Below are 23,490 nucleotides of genomic sequence, written 5' to 3' on the forward strand. Positions count from 1 at the left end.
AAATTATCTTTACTTTCATCATATTTTGCTTAGGGTAAAATTTTTGAGTATCAAAACCTATCTCTTTACAACCCCCTCCTTTTCATAACCTATCATACTTTAATCAATCACAGTCCATTTTCTGTAGGTCGTTTTTGAACCCAGTCAAAACGACGGGTACTTCTGCTAGTATATATATATATATATATATATATATATATATATATATATATATATATATATATGTTGGGACGATTAATAAGAATCGGAATAGAATCGGCAACCAGAAAAATTCACGTTCTGTTACCAGCCAATCAGAAACCAGAATTGCTCCATAAATATTAAACCTTTCTGTAGCAATTTCTCATATGTTTTTTTTCTGTCTCAACACGGGAAGCATCTTTAGCTCTGTAGATTCCAACTCGAGAATTGTCTACTGCAAACCAGTCAACTTCCAGGACTTGTGTAGAACAACGAACCATCGGAAACTGTTCTGAAACTAAACATGGCTTACACTTCTAGAATAATTAAGTTAAAAAATACAATAGCCCCCCCCAAGTGTCCTGTTTATTTAAAACTTCTTTGCTGGTCAATGTTTGGGCAGACGGATCATTAAGCCCTTACCAAATTGTTACCACTTTGCTGTGTTACGTTTTGTTTTTGGTGTAAAATCTTCATTTCCCCTGGTCACGAAGGATATTTTGTCTTACATCAAAGAAAGCAATGTTATATATGAATTTAATTGCAAGTGCGCTGCTGGCTATATAGGTCGAACCTCATTAAATTTGCAGACAGGAATTAATCGCATATCCTAGCAGAAATTAGACTGTGCAAGTCACGTCATTTTCACCCCTCTTCCACATTGGAATCTGCCATTAGCCAACACCTAATCAAAACTCCAGCTTGTGATAATGCATATAAAATTGATTGTTTTAGAATTTTACACCGGGTTGAATCTCAAAATTATTTAAAAATTTTGGAGTCAGTCCCGATTATTTCATGTAAGTCCTCTCTTTGTCGTCAGAAGGAATTTATTAAATCATAGGACTTGCTGTGGGATATATTTTAATAGTTCCCATACCACCTCCATCTTATATATATATATTACACGAATTCCCATTCGTTGTTTATTCTTTTTTCTCGTATATCCCCGAGTATTTGCTGTCTCGTGATAATTTAATACGTTTTGTATGTCTGTGTTATACTAACGATCAACTCCTGAATGGTTTGTTGGCGAAAGGAGGCCCTAGTTTTTTTTCGGTGTATGTTTTTTTTAAAGCGATATATATATATATATATATATATATATGTATATAACTTGCTTATATATGCTCTGCTATATCTTAACAAACGTGGATATAATGAATATGAGTAGGGTGAACCGGGTAAATTCCACACCCTTTACATATGGGAAATAACTGCTGCCAGGAATGCTGTTTCATCCCTAACTTGAGTTGTCCATTTAATAGAGTTGCTTCCCTTAAATAGCATTTCCTTTCCAGAAGGCATGTTGGTGGGAAATTTGACTGCTTCAAATTCGAAAAAAAAAATCATCTTACTCCATCCATCAAGTAAGTACACCTTTCGCTCTTTTTATGATGAAATCATAAAATCTAGATGTTGCTTTTTTAATCTGACACAGGTTATACTAATTTGCTACCCTTTTTTCTTCACTTTGAAACACTCAATCTTTCTATTTCAGGCCTAGTATAATCAACAGGTGGGTTTTATCATCTATGCCTCTTTGGGAAATCCACCCCCTGGGGGGGGGGGTTCCCAACAGTCATTCTGTGGAGTTATGAAGAATTATGCTAGCAAAAACAGTTGCCAGGATATATGGGTAGAATCTGACATTTGCTGAATTTATTCAGAGGATGGCCCAAGAAGAAAAAGAAAGGCAACCTAAAAGAGCAAAACCCGGGCCACCTAAATAGAGGGAGGAAAAAGGAGAAGGGAAGAGGAAGAAATCAAGAGTGGAAATATCTGCTGATGGCGAAAGTGGTGAAGATTGGCAGCCAAACCGGTCAACCCGAGTTGGCAACAACGATGAAGATGAAAGTAGAAAGTAAAGAGAAATGTAAAGGGAAAGAAAGAACATGCTACCATCTCTGATGACGATTCATAAATCGGGGACAGTGATGAGGGCTTGTTAAACAAGTCACCCCATGGTGATGACGACAATGATGAACAAACTCTGTCAACCCGGTCAAGAAACCTCTTCGAAAACTATTCAGTCAAACAATAGGCTAGGCTACCTTGTTTGAGCTGGCTTTGTTCATGCTAGGCGCTTTTGGATAGACACTGTAGGCCAGTTATATTGTTACTTACATTTTTGATGTTCAAAGGAGGCAAAGGGAATGGAAGGAAGATGGGGGTGGTGGAATTGCCCCTTTTTTCGTAAATATTGAAATTGATTTAAAACATTTTTTTTTCACTGACCCCGTTACAAGAGTTCATTTTTTTTTTTTTTTTTTTTTTACATATTAAACTGTTTTGACCTATATATGTGTGTGTTAAGTTTTCGTTTAGTAAAAACTATTATTTTGTCTTTGGCAGCCATTTTTGTAAAGTTGGGGGTGGAATTACCCCGATTCACCCTACACCCTGGTTCTTCCTCATAAGAATATATATATATATGTTTTATTTTTGATTACCGTTTTATCTGTTTAGTTACACATGTTATATATATATATATATATATATATATATATATATGTGTGTGTGTGTGCGTACATTTGTGGGTGCATGTAATCATTTAACATTTGCGTCACTGATTTGTATGTTGTGTTTCATGAATCACACCGAGGTTGTCTTACTGCTTGCGTTCAGGATAGCGTGTGTTTAATCCTTATTTTTTTGTTGATGTTGACTCGCCTGTAAATTAGCTATTCGATGTAAGATTTGTTTTTACTTCCTTTTAAACCTCCGCTATAAGAACGAATCTTGTCTGACAACAGGCGACTCAAAATTTTACACAGGGAAATATTATTATTTTTTTTTTTATTCATTTCACATAATAAAAAGGAAGAAAAATAACTTACCGATCAGAATGAATCCATTTTGAGTGATTAGTTCCTGTAAAGAAAAAGAATCGTGATTCACAAGTTTATTCATAAAAGTTAATATCAAATTTAATCAATATTTAATCTTTATATTAATACCGTAGTACATTTAAAGTACGTACTATGTCACGCTTTCAAGATTATAAATCATTTGATCGGGATGTCCTGTTTATTAAACATGACATACTGCGAACATTAAATTTATACCTCTACAGTTTTATTTTTTTTATGTATCGATAATTATATTAAAAACCCTTTTTTCTATTTCTAAAAAGAAAATACAACTTTGCTATATATGAGTCGTTGAATTGCATTCACTAGCAAAAGATCAAGCTAATTTGCATATTATTTTAAACATTCATTTTAATTAATTCCCTATTTGTTATTTTTTTCGATTTTCTATCATCTTTAATTAACTATTACTATTACATGAAAAGGGCTGTCCCCTTTTCATGTAAGTAAAAAAATAAGAGAATTAGTTAAATGAAAATGATATCAGATAAAACGAGAATCGAGCCCTGTAGATAAGTTTTAAAGAAAAATAGGTTTTAAATGGAATGTCCAGTTAACTTGTTAATCTTTTAAAAATATTTTATAAATAAAATTTGGCTGGAAAATCTATTCACATTCTTAGAAAGAACGCATAATAAAAATATCGGTTAGAAAATTAACAAGTAGGTTAAGTTCCTTTGTAAAGCAAAGAGAATTGGAAATTTCCTGGTCGTCAGAAATGGTTTAAAAACGTGCAAATCGCGCATGTTTGAAACATCTGAGTAACAATGCATGCTTAAACACGGGGGCATGTCATACCATGTGTCTAATGTGCACGTGTTGGTCATGCAATGAAGTCATGGGTCTCAATATAGTCAGTCAAAAAACTCAGTCGGGGACGCAGTCAGTCGGGGACTCAGTCAGTCAGGGAAAAAGAAGAGAGGAGTCAGAGACAGAGTTGACAGAACCTTGGAAGCGGAGTTAGAAGAAGAATCATGTAAGACTTGAATTCCTTGATGCAAAGCCATTGGCCAGTCACATCATATGGTGTAATAAACGGAATCCTCATTTTTTGTATCTGCGTCTTCGAGTTATGTTTGCAACAGAAAAGGTATTGTCCATTTATATTATAAAAAACTTGTGAAAATCATCATCTAAAAAATAGGTAAGAAATATGTGTCAAAAACACGTCCATTCACAGAACTGTAAAACGTAAATGCCAAACGCACTATCTCTCGGTCTATCTATCAATATATCATAAATCTCCTTTCATTTAATTACATGCTAGGCTCTCCAGTATTAACATGTACACTGTCTCTCTATATATACAAAACTGTATTTCTCTTGATATATACGCGGTACATCTGCACACAACATGAACCTCTAAGACTATCCTACTAAGACGAACATAACATCAACAACATATTATATCAGTCCTCTTTAATAAACCCAGTACGTAACATTACATGTAATTATATTCATGCAGATATTCTACATGACTTATACTTGTGTAATATTTGCGTAAAACACAAACCTTTATATATATATATATATATATATATATATGTATACATATATATATGCGCGTATATATTTTTGCTTAAAAAATTTTGCCTACCAAACTCCTGTCAGTTTCTGGTCTACAGGCATGAAACTTGATATATAAGGTATTCGAACCCATACGAAACTTTATATTTGGGTTTTAGCCGGGGAAAATCAGTGCAAAAATGTTGAAAATAAAAAAATTGAATTTTCCTGGTGAAGGTTGAACAATGGCATTACGAATATGCATAATGACGTAATAGCTATTGGTTCATGACTTAATTTTCAGTTTTGCAGTAAACATGTCTTCATAGTACAGTTATTAACATCAAGAAAAGAGTAAGTCGTAAGCTAAACGTTTTGGTTTCGATTCTCTGTGATGGTGCACGAGTCATTTTTTAAAAAACTTTTTAAATCATGACTATATGTTGGGTCCAATATAATATAATAAATATGAAGTCTTGGGTTTGTAAAATACTGTTAAAAACTCGCTCAATATATGTTACCGTGACATAGATTGACATATATTCGGCGGGCTTTTAATAGTATTTTGTATAGTTTTTTATTTATAACACCTTTTCCCAAACTTACCGTGTTAAAGAGACAATCAGACGCCATCTTGAATTTTTCAATACATCGGTAAACACTGTATGTTTTTCGAGCTGAATAAACATGTTACATTGAATAAAAACACGAAAAATATATCCAGTTTGGTAGAAAAGTAACTTATCTTGCCTTTGATAACATTTATTTGTTATATATTTGTTTTTTGACAACTTTTTCGAATCTATGTGTACAGTAATACAAACCCGAAGTCTTTATTAATCAAAATATCATATTTAAGCATAATTTTACGATCATACGATGCCGGACTGTCTGTTAGTATATAGATACGTTAATTTAATGTTCGTAGTATATTATGACCTTTTATCCTCCTTTTTAATAAATAGGATCTTCCGAACACCGAAGATGCAATATAATCAATAAATAAGTAAAAATGATGTCGCTTTTGGGTAGTACGTGAAACTAGAATATAATTTGTTGATCTTCTGGCTGAGATTCAAAAAGAATATTTGTTCTGCTTATATATGGTATAATAATATCGTGGGGTTTCCGTTCGCGCCGGGCATCCATACAATGGAAATATATCAGAGACTCCTATAAAGATATTGGAGATAAACCCAGCTAACTGTACTGACATCAACTGCATCGGCTTCGTAAACGTTGTACGGGCTCCGGTAAATGTTGATCAAGTAATTTTTTTCTGCATGGATGAATTCAATGACGTAGCTCTACTTATAACGCACGTTCATGGCACAGGTTGATTTGTTAGAGTCTCACACGGTCAATATAAAAAAAAAATCTTAATCCAAGCGAAATAAAAAAAATAGGAGGCATTGCCTTTGGAACGTCCCGACAATTCTTTTGTTCGTTTTCATATCTTTATACATGTTTGAGAGTACGAATTAGTGCTAAGAAATTGGATTGGTTGAACAAGATCACGTAATTGTTTTTTTTTTTTTATTATTGAGTCACTACATATCAAGATCACGAACCAATCGAGGTTAAGAGTTAATGTGGATGGAATCATTGTTGGACAACAGATGAAGAGCATTATGGGAGTACTAAATTTAATCAATGGAATGGGTTAAGGGGAGTAAAAAGCAAACTGCATTAACCTCTTAAATTATTTATTTTCAAATACACAAAATAGATATTTTTACTATTGATTCACCACGTATCAGGGCAAAGGGAAACTAAAGGATAAAGGCTGATGAAATGGAATGCTTGTATGGCAAAAGATGAAGACCGATCAATGGTGTAAATAAAGTTTAGTCACTTGTGAGACGGTTTATGAAAAGTAGTAATTGATGTTGGATTTGAAGACGACCATGTTGTAGTATGCAGGGAAACAATTCTGCAGTTTGTGTACGACGGTTGGAAAGTCATTGCAAGAAGCTCTGTCCATGATAAATCAGCCTAAAGCTATAGATATGAAGGAAGAGGGAAGGAATTTCCTGTCGTGCGAATGTCTTAAAAGAGATTGTATATCATAGGTACCTCCAACGCACGCCCCCCCCCCCGTGTGTAAGACTATGTAACTGTAATGTAATATTATCATCCTAACATTTTTACCATTTAAAAGAAGAAGCTTTTAATCAACTTCAAATTAAAAAAATTTTTTTACAGCATACAAAAATAATTCAAATGCGAGATAAAAGTCGTGTTTACATCATCGACGCTTAAAAACAACGTTCCTATGTAGTGATGTTTTTGAAGCCGTAGACATATCCATGTTTTAAAAATTTAGCAAAAATCAAATAACAGTCAGATCTTCCTGAAATTTCCGATATTTATTCATTATTAAATAAACTTCCATAATAAAAGTAGGTTTTGTTAAATATATTAGAGGAATGTTTTTAGGTGTTCTACCCCCCCCCATATTTCATGTTACGAAAGCTAAAAAAAAAGATAAATGTAGGTCGATAAAAATTTCAACATTTTTTAAAGCTGAAAAGATCAAATAATAAAAAAATAGTTTATATATATATATGAGTTCTTGTTAATGCTTTTAGGAGGGAGAAAGTGATTGGAGCTCAGCCGATCATCTACCATGAAAGTAACGATAGAGTATATATAAAGACTAGCGACCTTTCTTCCGCAAGAAAGGAACTGTAAAGGAAAAGAAACGATAATTCCCACTAGATCACGAAGTAAATTTTATACTGTCAAGGCTGAAAAGTGTGATCTCGGCGGCACCTCCCCGTATGTGGAAGCAGAACTCCATTTCAGGACGCATCTAGCTCTTAGGATAACGAGAATTTATAGTTGTAAATAGTCTCAACTTAAATCAGTTCCATAAACATGTATGACACGTTCCCCTATGACCACCTGGATAAAAATATGTCAATGAAAACTCACAGATTTAAGAGTCAACCAACTTGCCAGTAGTTGGCGTGGAATTGAATAACTGAATTAATGTTTTAAACATTTTGTCCAGTTTGCAGACCTCAATTTCATCTCCGGGAACAGTCTAGCTATAAACGGGAATGATTATGATATGGCGATCAGCTACACGGTCCGCACGTGAGGATCCTGGATATAACTACAAGCCTCCAGACACATTGCGACAAGAATATACATTTGATTATCTGACCATTTAGTAGGTTCATATGAGTTGTATTGTCCTATGAAGCCTTTCTCATGAGACTACATAAAAAAAGACACAAAAAATTTACCGTTAAATAAAACTTCTAAGCCAGGCCAGTCTAATACGGCTGTTTTCTTGTTCTGTTTTTCAGCTGTAATCCAAATCTACAATTAAAAAAGACGTACATAAAAAATATGTATATACATATTTAAAACTAGTATTTTTTTAAACGTTATATATATATATATATATATATATATATATATATTACTAGGTGTGTGTGTGGGCGGGGGTTCACCGCTGATTAAGGCCCAAAGGCCTGAGGATAAGGGTTAAGAGGACTACTACACAAATCTATTGTTACAAAAAAAAATGTAATGGTAAAAAAGATATTAAACAAAAAACAGTTTTTGGGTTATGAATTTTCACAAAATCTATTAATTTTTCAAAAGATCTTTCACATATAGAATGAGTAAATATGGCAGTTACTGTTAAATATTAATCAATATACCCGAAATAGTGTAACATCGTTGATAATTTTAGGAAAAACATATCTTGAAAAAGTAATATTATTATTATCATTATTATTAGTTCACAATGAGTTTTCACACAGGTTATCAAAGATCTCTCCTTGAAAACAATCTGTGGTGTTTTATGGAAGCTGAGTGACAAGTCTCTCCAGATTCCCAGTACTCTCCACCTCTTTCGATAACATTTGCAAATGAATTTGCATTCTCGCAACAGCCGCTAACCATTGATTTCTCGCTGGCAGCGGGCATTGGTCTCCACTGGAATTTGAGTAGCAGTAAGCCTCCCCAATATCCCAGTTCTCTTGGTACTTGTCCAGCGGAGGTCTGGTCAGTGTTCTCTCCTCGGTCTTTTCACTCTTTGAATTTCTCGGTTATTTGGCATCACTCTTTTCGGAGGGGCGGTGATGGGGCAAGGGGAGAGGATGGGAGAGAGAATAGCGAACTTATAGATTATTATTATCATTATTATTGTTATCATTATTATTGTTAATTGTTGCTGTTGTCGTTAACTTTACATTAGTGTGATGCTTTATAGCATAAAGAATATATATATATATATATATATATATATATATTCACTAGCTTTTCATTCAAAGCCAGTGAGCATATTGAAAGGGTCAATTATATGGAAAGCACCTGGTGTAGGACGTTTGCTGTGCCAATCATAACCGACTTTTGGAGTACGGCGATGTTTTACTTGATTCCCAAGGAATTCCACTGTTTGTCAAGATCATTTGGAATTGAGCCAAGCTCATCTATGATGATTTGCGTGATGGAAGCTTTCTTGTTCCACAACCTAGCAATTTCCACCCTTAGTTTCTGGTAGTTCTGTAATTTTTTTATTCTTATATGCTAAGTTGATGTTGATTCGGCAAACCACATCGATAATTAATTTAGCATTCATTGGTCTTTTTATTCAAAACTACAATACCAGGTTTACTTCGATTTATCTATCAGTCACACTGAGCCATGAAATCCCAAAGAATCTTAACTTCCTTATTTTCCACTACCGCTTCTGGTTAAAACCACTTTTCCATTATTTACATTCCGAACTTCTAGCACAAACTTCAATGCAGATTTGCACATATTTTTTATGATGCCGATTGTACTGTTTTGGAAAAAATGTAAAATATGCATTAAAAAAAGCGTGACACTTTTTCAAGAGTCACACAACCTGCACTTATCTCTCCGTAGATGTTTCTATTGACTGCATTTACATTTAGTGCCTCATCCTCAGTAGTTATGATGTTTTTGTCTCTACTTACAAGTCATCTTTAGGTAGAAAGTTCCACGTGTCTTGACATTTTATTGCCTTAGTGTCTTACGCAAATCGACCATGAGGTTTCACTTTTTTCTCAGACATCTTTCCTGCTTCGATTCTTTTCTTCCAATAATTCTGTATCTAGCTTTTTCTCTTTCACCACTGCTACAAGTAACACTTCATGACTGTTAGCCAAGTAGTGGCACACACGTCTAAGCTCTCTCCCGGCACATTCTTAAATCCCAATCAGTCCTCTTATTTCTTTCTTGTGATGTACAGCTTAAGCACATTTCGGTGACGTGTTTCATACTTAATTAATAATTTCCGTGTCTCTTTATCCAGCTGTCTCATTTCCTCCTGTATCCATCCTACAAAACTACAGTGCCAAAGTACAGCAACCATCCATGAATTGATGGATGTGAACAGGTTCCTATGATTCAGTAGTGATTAGCAGTTTGAGTCTCTCCATATACACTTCTTTCGCTTTATCTTTCATTGCATTACAGAGCATCCTTTTAAAGTCAAGCATCCCCAAATACTTGTAGCCTTCTGCATCAGGTATAATCTTTCACCATTTGGCAAAATAATGTCTTTCATGGTTGCTAGTATACCTTTTAATCTTGGAAGCTTTTGCCATAACCTGCTGTTTTATCTCTTCCATAGTGATATTAAACTTCTTAGCCTTTAGTTTTTCTCCTTGTTTACATTTTTTTCCACTGTCCTTTGAACCATGCCCGAATTCGACCTAGAGCTTTCTATAATCTCTCCAGATCAAATTCAATTCTCCTTTTCCGATATGGTTATTTTTTTGGTTTCATTTTTAATTCTTCAGCCTCATCATCTCACCAACCAATACAACTCCTGCATGCATCTTTTATGCTCTCAAGTGACACCTCATTTATTCCCCTGTTTATTATATTTATCACATTTCTGAACTTTGTTTGATCAACATTATTGCAATTAAAAATATTTCCCTTTTTACTACTTTTTTAGTTTATTCAGAAAATTTAATTCATCATCTGTCATTTCTGAATTAGAAGTCTTACCGCTATTAAGCAAGCTTTCCCATTCTTTTTGAAATACAGCATTATATATTATTGCCGTAGTGTCACTTACACTTTCTCCTTTTATATCTTGTCCTATTTGATACATTTCTGTAAGTGTTTCAACGGAATCAGATTCGAACAAGATTTCAGCCGAGTCAATGCACTGTGAGATTGGCTGTTTACTATCCTCCTTTTGATCGATTTTATTTCTACTAGTGTAAGCCATTCTTTTGCAAGTATTGTTCTTATCTGATTCATCAATTGATTTTACGCAATTTCAAACACACTTCTTCCTTCACAGTAGATCAGTGCCACCTTTCCAATTCCGTTTATATGACCATCCCATTCCGCTCTCAGTCTACACTCCACTGCAAACTTGTGCTCCTTCTTGTTCCACTTTATTTTCCCACCAACTGATTTCATCGCCAATTTCCTACTAATGTAATAATAGATTTTATTTGATTGGGGCCAACTCGATGCTTCAAAGAGGTACTTTCCGGTTGAACTTTTGAACCAGAGGGATCGAATCCTGCACTAAAGGTGCAGTCTTCCCAGATTCATTTTTGTTTCGCCATATTTATTATTCATTTTATTTATTTAATATTTATTTATTCACATACTATTTATTTATTCATTCATTCTTCTTTTTCCTATTCTTATGTAGTAGCTTTAACTTTTGGATGATTTTTTCCAGGAACATTTTTGTTCCTCAGGCAGAAAACGATCATAGCTACTTTCAGACAACATGCCAGTGAAACGTTTTCACATAGATGAGATGCAAGTGATCGGTCTAAAATTTGTCACTTCATTCCCCTCTTTGTTTTATTTTCATGACCAATACTGTAGTGCCCTTTACCAGCCACTCAGTGAAGTTACCGTCAGTAAAGAGCTGGAAGATTTTTAAACCAGTATCCATGGAGTCCGTCAGAATGTGGCGCTTTCTAATTTAGAAGTTTTTTTTAACATTCTACTTCACCGTCTCAACGATGACTTATATTCATTTGTCCTTCTATTCTAGACGATCCCCCCCGCTTTCAATACTTTTTATCCATTCTGAATCATCTTGATGTTTTATTTTTTTTTTCCAAATGTTTTTCAAGAATTCTAAAGATTGGCCAGGTATTACAGCTTTCGCTCATTCAATTCATTCTAGTTGATTAAAGATAATTTTCCGGCTATTCTTGAACAGTCTGCTCTGCAAATTTTGCTCCATTCTGTGACTGTAATGTTTAACGTTGGCATAGTATTGGCAGCAGCTTTATTCATTTTGGTAATAACTGAGTTATATATTTTCTCATTGACAAATTAGAGGTTCAGCAGCTGTTCTAAATTGCCAGCTCTTAGCTTCTCGTCTAGCAATCTGAAAATATCAATGTCTTCTTTTGTCATTCATCAAACGTTTAACAATTGCTTCTGTGGAAAGAGCTTAAATTTCGTAAGTTACAATATTTTCGTTTACAGATTTAGTTGTTTTTTTCTACCCTCGACACTTCGTTAACCACATCAAGTTTATTGATGTCCACGCGTACATATAAGTCTTCTTTCTCAATTTATCTCAATTTAGTTCTTTAATGTCAATAAAAGATAGCCATTCATTCGTTCTTATCACACGGGCTTGTCCTACAAATTTCTGCTAATTCAAACAGATCTATCACATTTTATTTTTGATGCATCCTTGTCTATATCGCCGCTTAAAGGGATCACTGTCCAAATAACATTTTGTCACAATATTATTCAACGCCTTAATCCAATTGGTTTCGATGGTTTCTCTGGATGACGGTCTGAGAAACTTCGTTCTTTTCCTTGCCGAACATGAAACCTTTAATTGATGTTCTAGTTCCACTTACGTCGGTTTTAGTTCGTGAATTTTGAACACCATATTTGAATAATACAAGGAATGTTTTGTGTAAGGTTTTCCTTCCTTGATATGTTTATACAGAGATACCATATCAGAGTTGTTCGCCCAAGCTAAAGGCCCAATTTTGGTCATGAAGCACAATCGAACCTCGCCAGGCGCAAACTTGGTATTTAAGACTGTTATTGCTTAATATCAGTCATTTACTATCCTTAGTAGTTTGTCGCTAATAAGATTTACTGGAGACGTTCTGCCATCTATGCCATTTGACCTGTGTTTGGAGTTGTTATTATAATGATAAATATTATCACCGTCACTATGATTATTACTCGTAATTTATTTTTGGTTTTGATATTTTCCTCAGTTCTGTTTCGCGACCGTTTTTTATCGTACTCATCCAATGTTAAGAAAATTATTGTTGTTATTGTTGTTGTTCACTGGGAGTTCTCACACAAGCTATTTTCAAATATTTCTTCCCGATAATAACCGATGGTGTTCCCTGGAGTTTGAATGATAACAAATCTCCCCAGATATCCAGTACTCTCCACCTCTTCGGATAACTTTTGCAAATGACTAGCATTGTGTTATATCTACACATTGTTATAATATTTTTCTTTAAGTTCTAAAATTTTTAGAATATTGTCAATATATAATATTAAAATACTCACTGGTTCCTGTTTTCGCCATGTTTGATTTGTCATATCGATATACTTTGACAGCAATCCATGAGATTCTGGATAGAGACCCTAAAATGAGATGATAGTGTTTGTTAGTAATTACGATTCAACTATGTTACCGTGCCATCAAACAATGGCGGTTGTTATACTAATATACTTCTATGTGAATAAAAGCAAGCACAACGTTTCGAACTCGGGAATCTTTCTGTCGAAGTCAGTAATCTGAACGGAACCTTTTAGTTAATCTACGCTCTCGTTCTGTCAGCCATGACCGGGAAAAAGTAAAAAGTAATTCGGAAGTGTATTCTCCAACCCCTAACAGAGTTTAACTTAAAACACACAACGTTCACCAGTACTTTAACTGTTACGCCACGGGCCCTTGCGAACAATTCTAGTGTGAAAATTTGGAGCCTTAAACCCATTCATGTTTCGAGATGTACAATCTTACTATTTATCACTATAGATCTCTGATTAAAGTAAATAGTTCCATCCTAAATTCAATAGAAAGACTCCAGAGTTCGACAAGATACACTTGAGTAATGCCAGAAGTTACATAGGCCGAAACCTTGTGCGAATAACAATAATAAGATGAGGACGGCAGTCCGAATAATCCAAAGTATTAACACATCTAAAAACATTAAGAAACATTTGTGCTTGCGAATTTGTGTGTGTTTGCAGTCGTTTGTCTTTTCGTAAACGATATATATATATATATATATATATATATATATATATATATATATATATATATGTATGTGTGTGTGTGTGTGTGCGTCAAAACATCGTTAATTCATTACACACACAGCAGCAATGGTGAGAAGCCTTGACTAACATTTCGACGGTCGGGTTTCGATCCTGGCTTGAGGCAGTTGCCTGTGTAGCCGCACTAATGAGCTGTGAAACAGCGAAACAGTACTGTATGTGAGATATATATATATATATATATATATATATATATTAATACTCATAAACACCATTATGATATTGGATGGATGGGACTATGATTAATTGACGTTGATGATTATCCTATGTCACTCCTTATTATGTAGGCGATGTAATTCACTGTAAGGAAGCAGAGTGCAGTTTCGGGAGAATAACATCGGAATGGTAAATTTACAAAAGGAAAAAATGTGCACGTGTTGCCTTCAATATGCATCATGTATCCCATAATTCATAATGATAAGTTCATTAGATTAAGAGTTTAACGCACATATTCAGATTATTGACACTTACACCGATTCAAGTAATATTTGATTACAGGGTGGAACGATAAATTTGTCGCCCTAAAGAAAACAACACCACTGTTTATTTTAAAACTTTTATTGAAAAATTCAGTTCAAGCAACTTGATTATGTGGTAGGGCTGACATCTATTACATGTAGTCGCCTTAACCCCCAATCATCCAGAGTCTGCCAGTATCCACCTGATTGCACCAGAGGATCATCATAGTCTTCAGCGCATCCAGGTACACTTTGGTGTTGACTTTCAAGCCGACTTCGATGTGGCCCTCACGTGAAAACATACCAAAAACACCAAAGGCGATAACCGTGACCGGAGACTTCACTGAACTGTGCCCTCAAGCATTAAACCGTCCGGATTTTCATTTTGATGGTGCTGGCAAGGCACTATTGTCATAGGTTGGATCGGTAGAGAGCAGGAGTTGTACAGCGGTGCATCTCCGATCTCGCTTGTTGAACATTGTGTCACTTTCAAACATGAGAGAGGCTTCAAGCGCCCTTAGGATTTGTACACAACTGACCAACTAGTAGATGGTCTCCAACAAAAAAGAAAACCAGTTTTCATCAAACGGAAATGGAATTATATCATCTTTTCTGTGGCGACAAGTTTATCGTTCCATAATGTATAAATTATATATCCAAATTTTATGTAGAGCAATTCTCTACTCTATTAAATATTTTTGTATATCACTTTTCTAGATTTACTTACAGTGTTCATGGTGGAATAAGTGAGCTATAACTGATAATTAAGCATACACATACACACACACACACACACACACACACACATATATATATAATGAAATAAAAAATGCAGTGTTTACCTGATATATGTAATGGTAAACTTCAATCTGTCCATTTATTTTTCGAATCCACTCAACTGGGGATCAAACTATCTTTGGACTACTGCACTATCCGAACAAAACAATTTCCATAATTTCAGCTGGGTTTTAAATTTTCCAACCGGACTAATTATATTCAACTGGATTTTAATTTGGATTTTATTCTTTCTAAAGAATTATTTTCGCCTTTCGGATTAACCTGAAAGAATTTTCATGCAAGCTCCAATGTTTTTATTACTTTTTTTTTTTTTACATTTTCTACATTTTTAACTCGTTGTTTTTATAGGACATGCACTATAAATTATGATATTTATTGAAATAAACTGTTTCTATGGACGGCTATTCTTTTCTAGCATGTCTTCCCCTCCCCCTCTCTCTAAACTTTTAAATTCTGTTTGAACACCAAGAACTATGTGGTCAACCCAATAAGCACGGAAAAGGAAGAGAATTAAGGCCATATAAACTTAAAAACTGCCATTAACATCGTTCAATGACCCGGTTAGTTGAAACTTAACACGACGTATTAAATTTTTAAGTGTCGGTCTTAGAATTAATGATATGTGATAAAATATGATAAGTATTTCTAAATTCTTATTCATATATGTGTTTCATTCAGTTTCGGGAATCATCAGTGTGGAAGATGAATGTTCTACCGATTACACGATTGGAAACGCCACTACACACACACACACACATATATATATATATATATATATATATATATGTATAGGGAAAGAGAGAAGAGAAAGAGAGACAGAAAGAGAGATAAAGAGAAGGAGACTTCTTGAATTATTAGATAGGAACGAACCACCAGAGGTGTGAACTTGTCTGATTTAGTGATAAAAGTCACTCAATACTCGAACTAATTGGTGTTTATTTTGACAAGACGTTCATTGAACATTTTTATTGACGTTTAAAAGTCTCACTTTGCTGGGCCGACTCATCTGCAATTGCCCTTGGTGAAATCATATTGATTTCAAGTAAATAAACTCAAACGAGTCCAAATCACGAAACCCTTTCAAATCAGTCTAATTTTACAAAAGACATGCTTTGAAGTGATAATTATACACACACACACACACACAATATATATATATATATATATATATATATATATATATATATATATACAAGCAGGCCGCCTGGCATTGCGTAGTCGTAAAATACGCTTAAATATGATATTTCCATTAATGTAGATTTCGTATTTATTATTATATTATATTGGACCCAACATATAGTAATAATTTAAAAAGTTAAAAAACAAAACAAAAACAAAAAAAAGACTCGTGCTCCACTACCGAGAATCGAAATCAAAGCGTTTAGATTAGGATTTACTTTTTCATTTAACGTTAATGCATGAACGATAAAGACACGTTTGCCGCAAGGCTAAAATGAAGACATGTTTGCTGCAAGACTAAAAATTAAAACATGAACCAATAACTATCATGCATGTATATTTGTAATGCCTTCGTTCGATCTTCCCCTGGCAAATTCCATTTTGTTTAATTTTCACACTTTTGCACCGATTTTCTCCGGCTAAAACCCAAATATAAAGTTTCGCATGGGTTCTTCTACCATATATATCAAGTTCCATGTTTTTTGACCAAAAACTGACAGAGGAGTTTGGCAGGAAAATTTTTTAAACAAATATATATATATACGCATACATAAATACATATATAAAAAAGAGGTTTGTGTTTACTATAACATTTTACGCAAATATTATACAAGTAAAAATCATGTAGAATATCTGCATGAATATAATTACACATAATAGTTAACTAGAGACGATCATTCTATAAGAAAACCGTAAAAAATAATAGGGAATTAATTAAAATGAATGTTTATAAGAATATGCAAATTAGCTAGATATTTTTTGTAGATAAATGCAATTCCACGATAGATATAACAAAGTTGTATTTTCTTTTTAAATAAATAAAAAAAAAGTGTTTTAATATGAATATCAATGCACTCAAAAAATTATAGGATTATAGAAGATATATATTACATTATATATTATACACATATGATATATCTATATACTAGATTATAGTCAGCATTTTCGTCGTCTATGTCTATCGATTGTTGTCTTCCTATAAAATCCATAATGGATTCTGAGTAACCAGTCAATTAGCTATTTTTAGTCTGTGTTCGTTAAAAATAAAAATTCCAATCAATTACATCGAATACATATAGCTGAATTGATATTAGTTACAAACATTTCTCGATATTTACCGGTAATTTTCATCGAATAATCATCTGTGTTGTTTATACAATGAAATAGCTGCGTTTATTACAAATTACAAACTGAGAGAGATTATATTTTGCACATTTTACTTTTACTTATATATTTATTACTCGATTATTTATCCTCTCTTCTCTATCTTCTCTTCTATCTATCTTCTATCTTCTTCTATCTATATAAATAAAATGAACTCATCTATCTATCTTCTCTTCTCTCCATCTATCTTATATTCTATCTATCTTCTTCTATCTATCTATCTATCTATCCTCTTCTATCTTTTATCTATTCTATCTATATAAATAAAATGAACTCATTTTCTTCTATCTATCTATCTATCTTTCTTCTATCTATCTTCTATTCTTCTATCTAACTATCTATCTTCTTCTATTCTTCTATCTATCTATCTATCTTCTTCTATTCTTCTATCTATCTATCTATCTTCTTCTATTCTTCTATCTATCTATCTATCTTCTATTCTTCTATCTATCTATCTATCTATATAAATAAAATTAACTCATTTTTCCCCTCCGACTTTGACCTTAATAGGATTAAAAATCATGACATTACATACAAATGTAATGTGTACAGACTGTAGCACATTACCTAAGGTTTGCTATAGTCCTATTACCTCTACAGTTCCTCGACAATGGTACATTCCTATATTTTTTCCGGTGAGAGTCCACTGCCAAAATCGCTTAGATTCAATGGAAGTTGCAACATCTTTTTTCTCTATTAGATTCCCCCTTTCCTCTCTCCCCACTTACACCGCAGCGGATGCGTTCACAAGGAACAGTACGAGGAAACACACCGGTTTGGAATCATACAAGATTACTTATGCCATTTTTAAAAAAACTTTTTTCCCTGATTTATGGTTTCTGTTTTTGTTTATAATAAAATACAAATAAATAAATAAATAAAACAAAAAAAAAACGCGAAAACGCGATTACTATTATTGCTTTCTTTTTGCTTTTTACCGTTATTGTAGGACGCATTCTGCGAGACTAACCGGATTTTACTTCCGGTTTTAACGACTCTAACCGTGAAATCTAACTATGACCTTTATTAGTACTTTCAACTCAACATTTAATTTTACAAAGATTACAACGCAACGATATCGTGAATTCACTTGCATTACATTTAAATTAAAATTAAAACAAATTCATTTAGAATTAGAGTGTGATGTGACTACTGAAACTAAACCAAGACAAACATCTGCGGAATTGATATTTGACCTAATTCAATTTTTAGTTAATTCATCACGTTCTTTTATTCTTTACTTATTTTTTTGGAGCTTTCGCCTCAATGATTCGAGTTCGAGCCCCCCCCCCTTTAAAACTTTTTTGGAATTTTTCAAACACTCGGGCACCGCCGGACCGTTCCTACTGAATAACGTTCATTTTTTTTTAATTGTTTTTTTTACACGATTTTTAAAAATAGTTTTAACATTTTGTTTTTATAATATATAAACAGGGTTATGACTTCGCTTTGTTTTAATTTACCCCCCCCCTCCAACCACACACGCCTCTAAAAACCAGGGCAACGCAGGGTACCCCCCGCTAGTAAAAAAAATAAATCCAGAATCTTTTAACAAATTATATTTCACACAACTATTTTACAAAATTAAAATATGCGAAAAATTCATCGCTTTTGCTGTATGTCGACAACCAAAACTAAAAATAAAAAACAAATACCGCACAAAATCTGATTTTATTTTACTGACATTAGGATTCGAAAATTTATTATAGATTAGCTTTCGTCTGAGACAAATACTGAAAGTTGAAAGAGTGAAGAAACTACATACGGGCACTAATTTGTTGCGCGCATGAAAATTAACTCACCAGAGTCCTCTGTACAATAACAACCGCCATTTTTCTATATAACATTTTACTATTTACACTATTTTGTTTTTCTTAAGATTTCCTATTATACTATTGATATTTTCCTTTATATTTCCGAATTATTATTTGTATATCTTGTTTGTCTGTGGTTATATGACCTGCCTTTATCCAAATCTGCTGCTCTATTTTTGTTCATTTTTCTGTTTGAAGATATATTTTCTATGTATACTATGTAGATTGTGATGCACTAATCTACTTTTTAGGGTTGCATTTGTTTTATTTTCCTTAATATTTAATAAATATTTTACATGTTGCTATTTAGGTGAAAACGTTAGATTAAAAATGTTTGTCAGAATTTAGTTTTTACTATTTTATTAAATAGGGGCGTAAACCATATAGCTTTTCTATTTCTTTGCCTTCTATGTGTATTTTTTTAACATTCCTATTTATAACCTTAAAACTTCCATTCGTAAAGGCTTTATTATGTTTATATGTGATATACATTTAATATTTAGAACATTCCTTATTATTTGGCCAAATGCCTTTCAATATTCTGAAGATGATTACTTACAGTTACGATTGAGTAAGCGTTGGGTAACGTATTGGAGGGATAGACGGGTCTCATATTTTTGCTCTGGACTCCACATGTACGTATCTTGTCCAAAACTGGCGTTTGACTCAGTGCAAAATGCGACGGTCTAAATCCGGACAATGAGATGAGAATCACAGAAGGATCCCTTAAAAATAAAAATAAATAAATATAAAATTAAATAAAAACTAAACTGGACTTAAAAACAATGAATTAAAACCAAAGATATAAACATTTCAATATTAAATTTGGCTACCAATATAGATATATCGATGCATATACCACCTTTTCTGGAAATTTTATAAGTTCCAAATCTCAGCGACTATTGATTAGAATTTAACAAATGAAGACTCGTTGGAAAGGCAATGACATGAATTGTGTATAGGGCTATATGACATTTGCCCTTAAGGTCGCTCATTAAGGGGATCATCCATCACTCAGAGCCTATTTTTGGCATTTTTTCTCAGCCAAAAATGATTACATTCATAGTCATTTATTTTCCTAGTTTTGCATATGAATTACAAAATATCTGATATTTACCCAAGACCTCCGGTCTTGGTGGAGAAGAAACTAGCAGTTTAAAAGTTGAATAAAATTTACATTTGTGGGAACATAGACATAGAAGTGAGAGACGTCATGTGACGTGATGGACGAATATTGGTGAGATTTTTTATGAGTTTTCGTTTGGAAGCAAGATCTGTTCGATATGGAATAAGTAAGAGGTCTTTCTATGATACTTATCGTCCGTGTTAGGTTTTAATTTTGTTAATTTCTTTTGTTCATCCGAAACAAGACATATTACCGCTGGCACGTAAGGTTATAGATTCATAGGGGAATTCGAGGTGTGGAGGTGGGTAGCAAGATTTTTGTTTACATTATATTTGAATTTCTGCATGTTCGTCAATCGGAGAAACAGGAAGCAGGGAGGAAATGAAGGAAATGAATTGATAAAGCAAGCGATCCAAGAAAAGAAGTTATTAGAGTAGAAAATCTTCTGTCACTTAGGAACCTGTAGAGAGGTTGAATTTTGCTACTAAATCAATAATAATAGTCGGTCTTAAATAGAATATCATCACACGATTTAATGCTATTTAACCTGTAATTGTAGAGATAGTGTGTGTGCATGAGAGAGGGAGGGAGGGAGGGACTCTTTTTGAAATTTTGCAATTTTATTTTCTAATATTTTGCTTGTTTTGCAAACTCAATTTTTGTTTTCTATTATATATATTTATACATTGTACATCTCTCTCTCTCTCTCTCTCTCCACACACACACACACACACACACACACACACACACACACACACATATTAGAAGGCTGGCCGGTGTTATCCAGTTACGACAAAAATATGTCTAGTGTTGCACTATGGATGCAGTAATGCAAGGTACACCTGCATATACTGTCACATAAAAATAATTTACAATATATTTATAAATAAATAATGGGTTTTACATTTTTAGTAGGTGATAGATCATGTAGACTTGGTTATGTCAACGTTTAATTATGATATTGTAATGTATACATATTTCGTATTTATTATTATACAGCACATTATATTGTACTCAATATATAATGGTCCTGGATATGACTTTAAACTATATATCCAGTGGTAAGGCTCCAGCTTGCGGGCTTTGGGGGAGTGTGGAGCCACCCCTTAATTACCATTGCTCCCAGGTCCACTCTGACCCGGAAATCAAAACATAGTTGTTCAGCCCTAGTTGTTAAGTTTTAAAAGTTTCTTAGAAATGACGTCATGACGTTAAAATTTGAGACGGTGACAAACGGACATACATGCATCCGGTGATATCTACCTGGGACACGAAGATTTACCACTTGATATGCAAGGTTGTTTCAGCCAAGTTTCTGTGTTGTAGGATGGCCAAAGAGAGGGTGGCAAAAACACACGCCTTCTTACGGCAACGTGATGATCTCGATAAGGTCCGAAGAAGTGGATATTAGTCAACAGTTCTATATCCCGGATTCTCACAATGTGTTCTTCCAAAAAATCAGCGTAGTTCTATACGATAAGTAAGAAAAATTAGAATCAGGCATTTGAACGTTAAAGAAAATAAAGTGTTGAACATAATTTTCTGAAAATGAAGCATTAAAAAGATATTGCATAGAACATTTATAGCATTAATAGAATCTTAATGTACAAATCACATTTTGTCAAATATTTAATTTGGTAATGTTTAAAATATTAAATTGTGAACTCCTTGAGAGGCGTAATATAAACGTTCAGGAAATAGGAGCGAAAAGAACTGAACATTACAAAAGGTTTGATCAGGGAACAGGCTTCTACAATATCGACTTCGTTTATCATAATTTGTCAATAAAAAAATTAAATTAGACTCGGAAATCTGGGTATAAGAATTCTGACCTGCGGCCATGTTGTAAATAAGCAATATTCTAAAAAATAAGCATCTTGTTTTTGTTTTAGATTTTATTGCCAAGAAAAAATTAAAAGAATCACTTTTAGAATTGGAAATAATGGTATTTTCCCCGATTCCAATACCGATTTAGTTATGCTTAAAAATTTTCGATTCTCGTTTCCGTTTCAAATAATAGTTCCAATCGTAATCAATATACACATTGCATTGTGCCAAATATTTTACTAAATAATGCCTAACTGCTCTCTTAAATTGCTTTTTTTACTCTCATTACTGAATTCAGCCAATAATAAATCGATACAAGAATAAGTAAGAATAAGAATAAGACAAGTAATTCAAGGAGCTAAAAACTGATTTCAAGTTGTCTGTTTCTGAATTTTTGAGATGAGGATTGATAATTTGTTATTTTTTTTGATTATGCAAACTAGAGTTTTCATCTTGAGTGTTATTTTCATAACGTTTCGGCCGATATAGCCTCCTACTCTCTTCAGGTGCATCTTGTCGTACATGGAAATCTTCGTATTGGAACCAGAGCATGCTGTGTTCGTGGATTAAATGAAGGGTTCCGTCCGGATTTTAGCGCCTACTTCCGGGCTCGACAGAAATATTTACGAGTTTGACCAGACAGACCTGAAGAAGGTTTTGAAAATTAAACTCAAGATTAAAATAGTCCATATAATCCAAATAATACAAGTAGATGTCTTTCATGAAAAAAAAAAAAACAAAACAAAAAAAAACAACCAAAAAAACAAAAACAAAAAAAAACAAAAAAAAAACAAAAAACCAAAACAAAAAAACAAAACAAAAAAAGAAAAACAAAAAACAAAAAACAAAACAAAACAAAAAAAAATCGATGCGTTTCATGAGAACCCCCCCCCGAAAAAACAAACAAACAAACGAACAAACAAACGAACAAAAAACTAAAACAAAACAAAATCATCTTAAATCGACTCCACCGAAACAATTTAATGGCGCCCTCCGAGGCGAATGTGCGATCTTTATAACAAATACTGGGGGAAATAAGTTCCATAGTTATGACATAATTCTGTTAACAAACAAAAAAGTGTACACACATACTTTTGGGAGAAAGATTAGAAATGAGATAAGGAATAATATTAATAGGATTTACGGCTTACTGAAGTTAAGCAATGCTGAGTCTTGTTTGGACATGGGTGCATATTTAAGAATTACATATCGTTTGGAAGTGGATGTGGTTGTACAACTGATTTCAGTAATACGCTTGCTAAAAAAAA

The 23,490-nt window shown here is 33.4% G+C and overlaps 1 protein-coding gene across 4 annotated transcripts in view; it reads right to left on the reverse strand.

The window, feature by feature from the left end:
• The window catches only part of LOC145279819 (uncharacterized), an 843,773-nt gene that overhangs the window by 284,920 nt on the left and 535,363 nt on the right, over positions 1-23,490 (reverse strand). For all 4 annotated transcript variants that reach the window (XM_080131190.1, XM_080131191.1, XM_080131189.1 and 1 more), the window contains exons 21-25: positions 21,659-21,864; positions 19,829-19,994; positions 13,086-13,163; positions 7,814-7,889; positions 3,021-3,054 (exon numbers count right to left, since the gene is read on the reverse strand). In XM_080131190.1, the coding sequence (XP_079987316.1) occupies positions 3,021-3,054; positions 7,814-7,889; positions 13,086-13,163; positions 19,829-19,994; positions 21,659-21,864 (560 nt within the window). The remainder of the gene's footprint in view (positions 1-3,020; positions 3,055-7,813; positions 7,890-13,085; positions 13,164-19,828; positions 19,995-21,658; positions 21,865-23,490) is intronic.

Source organism: Euprymna scolopes, chromosome 7 (genome assembly GCF_053919585.1).
Source record: "Euprymna scolopes isolate OS-2025 chromosome 7, ASM5391958v1, whole genome shotgun sequence".
In the NCBI taxonomy this organism is placed as follows: domain Eukaryota; kingdom Metazoa; phylum Mollusca; class Cephalopoda; order Sepiida; family Sepiolidae; genus Euprymna; species Euprymna scolopes.